The sequence below is a fragment of the Callorhinus ursinus genome, unplaced genomic scaffold (assembly GCF_003265705.2).
Source record: "Callorhinus ursinus isolate GAN/ISIS: 27379988/994484 unplaced genomic scaffold, GSC_fseal_2.0 scaffold77, whole genome shotgun sequence".
Lineage (NCBI taxonomy): Eukaryota > Metazoa > Chordata > Mammalia > Carnivora > Otariidae > Callorhinus > Callorhinus ursinus.
Window position 1 is genome coordinate 3,787,277 of NW_027397139.1, and position 9,485 is coordinate 3,796,761.

The 9,485-nt window shown below is 56.8% G+C and overlaps 1 protein-coding gene across 1 annotated transcript in view; it reads left to right on the forward strand.

The window, feature by feature from the left end:
- BTBD2 (BTB domain containing 2) overlaps positions 1-4,645 on the forward strand; it is an 8,136-nt gene extending 3,491 nt beyond the window's left edge. Inside the window, exons 3-8 of the mRNA XM_025861247.2 lie at positions 558-663; positions 755-952; positions 2,683-2,875; positions 3,007-3,094; positions 3,239-3,385; positions 3,579-4,645. Of these exons, the coding sequence (XP_025717032.1) occupies positions 558-663; positions 755-952; positions 2,683-2,875; positions 3,007-3,094; positions 3,239-3,385; positions 3,579-3,740 (894 nt within the window). The 3' untranslated portion in view covers positions 3,741-4,645. The remainder of the gene's footprint in view (positions 1-557; positions 664-754; positions 953-2,682; positions 2,876-3,006; positions 3,095-3,238; positions 3,386-3,578) is intronic.
- The last annotated feature ends 4,840 nt before the right edge of the window (positions 4,646-9,485 follow it).

Consider the following 9,485-nt stretch of genomic DNA (forward strand, 5'->3'; position numbering starts at 1 on the left):
TGGGGGGGTGGGGGTTGGGGAAGGTGAGGACCGGGTGCGCACGGGTTAGGCGAGGACGCTGGGCCGGGCGAGGAAGCGGGCGCGGATGCAGTGGGGGGCGGGTGGGAATGCGGGTGCATAGGGGCGGGGCGGGGGCCCTGAGACTGGGCGCCCGTGCGCGGGGGCGGGGCAGGGGTCCTGGTGTGCTGGGGTTTTTGGAGGTGGCCGGGCCCCGGGCCAAGGTGGGGTGCAGCCCCGACCGTGCTTCCTGCTCCGTGTGGACGCAGTGCTGCCGGCCTCCTCTCCGGGCTCCGGGGCTGGTGGGTCCCGGGGGACCCCCCCCTCCTTGGGTTGCCAGATTGAGCAGCAGCGGTAAAGAACTGTTCGGCACGGCCGTCTCCCACGCGCTGTCCGGCTGTGGAGGTGCGGGCCCTGTGGCGCCTGGGCTCCGGGCCGCGGCTCCCGGGTCTGTGGGGGCTCCGCGGCCCGCGCCGCGTGAAATTCATGACGAGGTGTGACCCGAGGGGCGTCCGGGGCCCCTGCCTCGGGCCGTGGGTTGACGCACGCCCTCCCGCCAGGCGCGCCTCTTCGACGAGCCGCAGCTGGCCAGCCTGTGCCTGGAAAACATCGACAAGAACACAGCCGACGCCATCACCGCCGAGGGCTTCACCGACATCGACCTGGGTAAGGCCCTGGGGTGCGGGGGCGCGCAGCTGCCGTGGGGGGGGGGGCTCTGAGAGCCCGCGAGGCTGCTGAGCCGGTCCCGTCCCCGCAGACACGCTGGTGGCCGTGCTAGAGCGGGACACCCTGGGCATCCGGGAGGTGCGCCTGTTCAGCGCCGTCGTCCGCTGGTCCGAGGCCGAGTGTCAGCGGCAGCAGCTGCCTGTGACCCCCGAGAACAAGCGCAAGGTGCTGGGCAAGGCGCTCGCCCTCATCCGCTTCCCGCTCATGACCATCGAGGAGTTTGCCGCAGGTAACGGTCAGGGGGCGGGGACCGCTGGGCAGGAGCACGACCCGCAGGGACCCCAGGTGTGACCCCGAGCCAGCTGTGGGCAGCGCGGGTGGGCCTCTCTGCCGAGGATGCCCTTGCCATGTCGCGTGGACAGCGTGGAGCGCATGTCTGTGTGTAAAGACCCAACGCCCCACAGACGCCACCCGACGGGCGCCTGGGTTCCCTTCCCTCCGTGTCCGAGTGTCTGTGCGCGCGCTGGGCTCCCACGGGCCCCCGGCTTGGGTTCACGTCCTGGGGGCCGGGCTCTGGCGCCAGCATCCTCGACAAGCCTGTGTGGGCTGGGAGGTGGCCGGGCCCCGGGCCAAGGTGGGGGGCAGCCCCGACCGTGCTTCCTGCTCTGTGTGGACGCAGTGCTGCCGGCCTCCTCTCCGGGCTCCGGGGCTGGTGGGTCCCGGGGAACCCCCCCCTTGGGTTGCCAGATTGAGCAGCAGCGGTAAAGAACTGTTCGGCACGGCCGTCTCCCACGCGCTAGCCGGGTCGCACTTCTGCAGAGTAGTTGTCTCTGACGGGAAGTTCAGGTCCGGCTGTTCCGTCCGTGCCCGGATCGCTCATTCATCGGCCGCGTAGTGAGTGCCTCTCGTGTGCGGGGACCACGGGGGCCTGGGCGCTACGGACCGGGGCCAGGTGGTTGTCAGGGGCCCAGGAGCACCGATGTCCCCAGATGTGGCCCAGGGGCCCCGGGGGCACCCGGCTGTGACAGAGCCGCGCTGTCCCGTCCCCACACCCACGGCAGTCTTGCTGGGTCCCTCCCTTCCCAGCCTGGCCTGCACCCCCAAAACCGCTCTCCCGGAGGTCCCCCTGCCCACGGGGACGCTCAACCCCCCGGGACCCCAAGCCCTGCAGGTGCCATCCACTCACCCTTGGTGTGGAGCCTCTGCTGCTTCCTGTGCCCCCCACTGCCCCTTACCCCTCCTGTGAGGGTCCCCCCAGGCCGCCCTTGCTCTGCCCGAGGTCACTGGGAATGACCCCGTGTGTGTCCTCTGGGGTCGGGCTTTCTGGCCCTTCGTCACTCAGCATGTTTTAGAGAGCGCCCCTGCTTCTATGTCCCACTGGAAAATACCAGACGAGAGAGAAGTTGGAAAAAACTCCGCCCAGCTGAGTGCGCCACGGCCGCGGTCTGATGTATTTTTCTTTCTGCATTTTCTATGCAGAGATTAAAGAGAACCATGGTTAACACTCTGTATTCCACTTTGTATCGTCCTTACTCACCAAGAGCTGTCCCCACGGGTCCCTCGGGGCCACCCTGTCCTGAGCCCTAGGCTGTCACCAGCCTGAAGAGGCCAGCTCCCAGCGCTCGCCACCCCCTCTGCCTCTGGGTTGCCCCCTCCCGGACCCCCCTCTGGATCAGGGCCTGTCTCGCGAGTGCCCCCCCTTGGCAGCTGACTGCTCCTCCTGAGCCTGGGCAGGGCGGCCGCTCCCCCCCATTCCCCCCCCGGGCCGCTGTTTGCCCGGCGACCTGGGGCCGGGAGGGGCATGTTGCCCCGGGAGCCAGTGAATCGGACGCCCCCCCAAGTGCCAGGGCCGGGCTGTCCTGCCCCAGGGTCGCCCGGACGCCCCCTCGGCCCCAGGCGTCCTCACCTGAGATGCCCGCGCGGTGCTCTCGGAGGTTCACGGCCGCCCTCCCTGCCCGCCCTCCCCAGCCGCCAGGCCGGCCCCCACTGCAGCCCGACCTCCGCCCCCTGTGCCCGCAGGGCCCGCGCAGTCGGGCATCCTCGTGGACCGCGAGGTGGTCAGCCTCTTCCTGCACTTCACCGTCAACCCCAAGCCGCGTGTCGACTTCATCGACCGGCCACGCTGCTGCCTCCGGGGAAAGGAGTGCAGCATCAACCGCTTCCAGCAGGTGGAGAGCCGCTGGGGCTACAGTGGCACCAGCGACCGCATCAGGTGGGCCCCCGGGCGCGGGGGTGGGGGAGCTGGGGAGCCGGCCGGGCACGGGAGGGGGTGGGGGCCCCGGCGGGAGGGTGGGAGCCGCGACGCTCAGCCTTGGCTTAGCACCTCCTCTGTCCGCGGCTCAGGTTCTCGGTCAACAAGCGCATCTTCGTGGTTGGCTTCGGGCTCTACGGCTCCATCCACGGGCCCACGGATTACCAAGTGAACATCCAGGTGCCCACCCCGTGTCCTGCCCCCCCATCAGCCTGCTCGTGGGTCGGTCACAGGCTGGATTCTGTGCGGCTCGCCCTCCGTGGGGTCCTGCGGTGGGGGGGAGCGGGGGGCCCTGGTGAGCAGCACCCGCTCCCGCCCCCACAGATCATCCACACGGACAGCAACACGGTCCTGGGCCAGAATGACACAGGCTTCAGCTGTGACGGCTCCGCCAGCACCTTCCGGGTCATGTTCAAAGAGCCGGTGGAGGTGCTGCCCAACGTCAACTACACGGCCTGCGCCACACTCAAGGTGTGCCTCTCCCTGACCCCCGACCCCGTCAGGCCCCCGACCCGCAGTCACGGGGCGTAGGGCGCGGCCATCGCCATGGGGGGCTGCCACCCCGAGGCCCCCAGTAGGACACCCTCAGGAGGGGCTCTGCCGCCCCCCGCCCTGCTGGGGCCCCGGGGTGCCTGACTGCTGGGACCCCACCCCCCTCCCCCAGGGCCCGGACTCCCACTACGGCACCAAGGGCCTGCGCAAGGTGACCCACGAGTCCCCCACGACGGGGGCCAAGACGTGCTTCACCTTCTGCTACGCGGCTGGCAACAACAATGGCACGTCCGTGGAGGACGGCCAGATCCCCGAGGTCATCTTCTACACCTAGGCCCCCGGGCCCCCGACGCCACCTGGTGCAAGGAGGCCGCCCCCCGTCCCAGGTCATGTGTGCGCTCTCTGCCCCGTTTCTGGGCGTCAGGAGAGGGTCACTCCCGTGGCAAGCCTGGCTGCCTGCTCAGAGGAGCCGGGCAGGGGCTGTGAGACTGGCCCCTAGGACTTGGGGCGGGGTGGGGGGGGGGAGGCAGGGCTGGCCTGGACCCGCCCTGGGCGGAGGGTCCGCTGGGTCCTTGGGCGTGGGGGTCGTGCACGCCATCCCTGAGCTCGGGGCTGCCTGACGACAGGTTTCAGACAGGATCCTGTCTCATGTTTGTCCGGTCTCAGCGCACATGGCAATGCGTCTTGGATCCCCACTCCTCGGGTAGGAGGCAGTCTGTGGGGGCACCCCTAGTGCATTTGCTTGGGGTCTCGGGTTCTGGTCTATTCACTGGGGATGCTTAGGCCACCCCAGCCCCGGTCCCCAACACACTGGCCTCGGCCCACCCCCCCCCCTTGAGGTCCTGCAGGCTGGCTTTCTGCCAGGCCTGGGCCCACCCAATGGGCCCAGTGAAGGGCCACCCTCTTCCAGCCTCTGCAGCCACGGGCACGGATCACAGACCCCGTCTGCCCGGGCAGTGCTGTGGGTCCGCCGTGGTGGCCAGGTCCTCGGCTGGCCCGCCTGCCCCCCACCTTGTACATACTGCAGCCCTGCCCCACCCAGCCTCTGAGTGAGCACTCTGGCCAGAGGTGCTGGAGGGCGCAGCCCCTCCCCCAAGTCCTTCCCGCCTCCCCACCTCCCCACCATGTGTTTCCACCCCCGTGATTCCTTCTGAAAACTCCTCCCCAAAGCCATGGAAGGTGTGCTCTTCTCACACCATACCCCCAAATGATTTTTTTAAATAAAGGAATGAAACGTAACCACCCTGACCCGCGTGCTTCTTCCTGTTGGAGGTGGTGGACAGGAGCCTGGCAGCTTTGAGGTCTGGCTCTTCTCTCCGCAGCTGCTTCCCCCACTGTCAGACTGGGGGGCCCAGGGAAGGGCCTTCTGCCCATGTCTGGAACCTCAGTCCCCTGACACAGACGTCCCCACCTTGGGGACCCTTCCCCATGCCCTCTGTCCTCTGTACGAACTTCTGGTTTGCGCATCGTGCCCCCGCTGTCCAGCAACGGGGGACCCCAGGGAAGGCTCTGCCCGCTGGACCTGGGGCTGGGCTTGGCACACAGTAGGTCCCTAGGCCGTGCCTGTGCAACACGGGTGACCTGACCTGGCTTCCCTGCTCGGCTCTGCTCCATGTGTCAGGGAATCCCCAAGAACAGGCAGAGAGAGAACAGGGCCTGAGAGCTAAGAATTTTCCAAAATGAGTAAAGACCTCAATCCATACATTTAAAAATCTGTGACACAAAGTGAGATTGAAAAAAACAAACTCGTGGGGCGCCTGGGTGGCTCAGTTGGTTAAGCGACTGCCTTCGGCTCAGGTCATGATCCTGGAGTCCCGGGATCGAGTCCCGCATCGGGCTCCCTGCTCGGCGGGGAGTCTGCTTCTCCTTCTGACCCTCTTCCCTCTCATGCTCTCTCTCTCTCATTCTCTCTCTGTCAAATAAATAAATAAAATCTTTAAAAAAAAATCTTCAAAAAAATAAAATAAAAAAATAAAAAAATAAAAAAAACAAACTCGCATATACTCAAACTGCCAAAAACCAAAGGAAAAAAAAATCTTAAAAACAGGAGAGGGGCGCCTGGGTGGCACAACTGGTTAAGCATCTGACTCTTGGTTTTGGCTCAGGTCATGATCTTGGGGTTGTGAGATCGAGCCCTGTGTCGGGCTCCACGCTCAGTGTGGAGTCTGTTTCTCCTTCTGCCCCTCCCCTAAGTCATTAGCGCACACTGTCTTTCAATAAATCTTAAAAAAAAAAAAAAAAAAACTACCACCAAACTAGAATTCTATGCCCTTCAAAAATGAAAATAAAGCTAAATGAAGTTAAAAGAAAACAAACAGTAAGACGGGGGACCAAAACTCACCTATGTCACTTACGTTAAACGTATACAGATCTAAACACTCCAAGTAAAAGATAAAGACTGTCAGACTGGATACAAAACCAAAACTAAACTAGTTCCTAATTACCAGAGTCTCACTTTAATTACAAAGAAACAGAAAAACTGAAGGCAAAAGGTGTTAAGTTTCACTACTGCAAACGCTAACCTTAGAAGAAAGTGGGCGTGCCTGCATCAGTATCAGGCAAAGGAGGCTCCAGGGCACCAAGGGCTCCTGGAAGTGTAGGACGTCTCAGCGATGAATGGGTCAACTCGATGGGAAGAAAGAACAGCCCTAAGTGTATGCACCATAGCACGGGTTTGAAATCGCTAAATCCAGAGTCAACAGAACAAAACGGAGAAACCTCTAATCCTAGTTGGAAACGAACACCATCACACCCTCTCAATGTGTAAGATTTCACCTGATCAGCATCTGTAGAATGCTGCACTCTGATGGCAATGGAATCAAACTGGAAATAAATCATAGGAAGATAAAAACATGTTTACATAAATACAGGCTAAAAAGCCATATGGAAATTAGGAAATATTTTGAACTGAACAATAATCTCATTGTACTATTCCAAAATTGTAGGATCCTGTTAAAGTGGAATTGGGGAAATTTATATTTTATGCACAGATTAGAAAAGAAGAAAGTTTTTTTTTTTAAGATTTTATTTATTTATTTGAGAGAGAGAATGAGAGATAGAGAGCACGAGAGGGAAGAGGGTCAGAGGGAGAAGCAGACTCCCCTGGAGCAGGGAGCCCGATGCGGGACTCGATCCCGGGACTCCAGGATCATGACCTGAGCCGAAGACAGTCGCCCAACCAACTGAGCCACCCAGGCGCCCAAGAAGAAAGGTTTAAAACCAAAGGTCTAAGTTTTCATCTTAAGAAACGAGAACAACAGCAAATTCGATCCCCAAAATGGGAAATAAAATGCTGAGACCAAAAATGAAGCAGAAAATGAATGAAATACAAAACAAACCATTAGCTGGTTTCTTGATGGAATCCTAGCAAAAACAAAAACATTTTTTTTTAAGAGCGAAAAAGCCAAGAGCAATGTCAAGACTGAAAAGGGGACAGCACTACAGACCCTACAGATACTGAGGACACAGTAAGAGGGGTTATTTCTGGTTAGGATATAGACAGTCACGGCAGACTGTAACTTTGGTTAAAAAAAGACGAGAGCTGCACTACGGAAATCACATATAGGTACAGCCACTATTGCAAACAGAACTGGAGGTTCCCCAAATAATTTAAAATAGAAATATACAATGCAGCAATTCCACCTCTGGGTGTACATCCAAAAGAAATGAAATCAATATCCCAAGCATCTGCACTCCCACATTCAGTGTGGCATTACTAAGAAGACATGGAAATGAAGTGTCATGGCGGATGAATGAAGAAAATGTGATATGTAGTGTGTATTATACACTATTTGCTTATTTATTTATTTATTTATTTATTTATTTATTTATTTATTTAGCTAGCTAGCTAGCTAGAGAGAGAGAGACACAGACAGGGACAGAGCACAAGCAGGGGGAGCAGCAAGCAGAGGGAGAAGCAGACTCCCCGCTGAGCAAGGAGCCCAATGCAGGACTCCATCCCAGGACCCTGGGATCATGACATGAGCCCAAGGCAGCCACATAACCGACTGAGCCACCCAGGAATCCCTATTTAGCCCCCCCCTTTTTTTTTTAAAGAAAAGCTCTGCCATTTGCAACAACATGCATGACATTATGCACACAAAGACAAATGCTATAGGATCTCTTACATGTAGAATCTGAAACTAAAACAACTCCATAGAACCAGAGAGTAAATTGGTGGCCAGGGGTGGGGGAAATGGGCAGATGATGGTTGGCGGGGGGGGTACCAGATCTGTTATAAGATGCACACATTCTGTGGGTGCACTGTACAGCCTGGTGACTACAGTTAGCACAGTCCTTGTACCTGAAAGCTGCTAAAAGGGGGACCTTGTGTTTTCACCATATACACACAGTCAACTCTTGTGAGCTGATGGATGTGTTAACTTCCCTGATCGTGGGGATCCTATACAATGTCCTACTGTATGCATGTATCGGGCCACATCGAACATCCTAAATTTTTTAAAAAGTTAAAAGAAGTATTTAATTGTAAATATATCAAAGGAATGTGGATGCCGAGGAATCTAGAGAGGCTAGGTTTCAGGGGAAGAACGACTGGCCAGAGAGCAGAGGCCAGCAAGTGCCCCCCAGAAGCATATGCTTGAGCTGGGTGTGCTGTGGGTAGGGCATTCTCTGCCAAAGAGAAGCCAGCTGGGGCCGACGCCTGTGTGGGCTGGCAAAACAAACCCGAACCTGAAGGAGCTCGAAAAATGGCAGGTTTTCTCCCATGGGATTTTGCTTAGTGCTTGGCTGGTGATGCAGGGTGGGTGGGGGTGGAAAGACAGAGTGAAATCTGTGGTCTCTCCATGCTTGGAAATTGGAGTCCTGCTAGAACCCCGGACTGGCAATAAAAACAAGGCAGCTCAAGACATGAATAAAGTTCAAGACCTGAAAACTAGAGGTGACCCAAAGCTCAAGTGGGAACCCAGCCTGATCAGCCGGCCCAAGTCCGTCATCCAGGCCAGCCAGTACAGGAAGGAGTGTCCTCTTGCTGGGGGGGCAGGTGGGCCTGGCTTCTCAATGTTCAAACGCAATGTTTGGAATGCAAAAACAATTCTGAAATGTGAAGGAGGAAAATGTAATCTATAATCAAGAGGAGAAGAAAACAGCCAATAGAAGCAGACCTACAGGGGCCCCAGATGTTGAAACTAGAGGTCAAGGACTATTACATCACTGCTCTACATCTGTTAAGGAACAAAGACAGTGAGGCAGAGGGACGAAGGAATGGAGGATTTCAATAGAGAAATAAGCTCTACAAACACAAGTGGAAACTTCAGAACTAAAAAATACCTAAAATATATTGGCTACAGGGCGCCTGGGTGGCTCAGTCAGTTAAGCATCCGCCTTCACCTCAGGCCGTGATCCCAGGGTCCTGAGATCGAGTCCCATGTTGGCTCTCTGCTCAGCGGGCCTGCTTCTCCCTTTCCCTCTGCCTACTTGCGCTCTCTGTCAAATAAATAAAACCTTTTTAAAAAATTATATACTGGATAGCTTAAGAGCACACAAAGCATCACCAAAAAACAAAAAACAAAAAACAACACAAAACAAAACAAACAAAAAAACAGGACTAATAAAATCCAAAGACATGTCAAAATTATCCAAACTGGAAGCATAAAGGAAAAAAAAAATAGAAAAACATAAAACAAAACAAAACCCCCGGAGTATCAGAGACCTTTGGGGTCAGATGAGACGGTCCTGCGCATAGATAACTGGAGTCCTGAGGGCGGGGGGGAAGCTCGGAGAAACACTCCATGAGCTAATAGCAGGAAATCGCCCAAAGCTGATGAAAAAGACACCAACACACAGATCTAAGGAGCTCAGCAAATTGCCCTGCAGGATAAATACAAAGAAAACCACACATCACAGCCAAATGACTTACACACAAACAGACCCACAAGCAGCAAGCAGCCAGACAAAAAGGTACGTGACTTTGAAGTGAATGAGGACAATCACCTCACATCAGAATCAACCGAATGACATCTTTAAAATGCTCGAGAGCAAAAAACCCAAAACACACCCCACAAAAAACCAAATCCACCTGCCAACCTAAAATTCCATTCCCAACAAAACACCCATCGTTAAT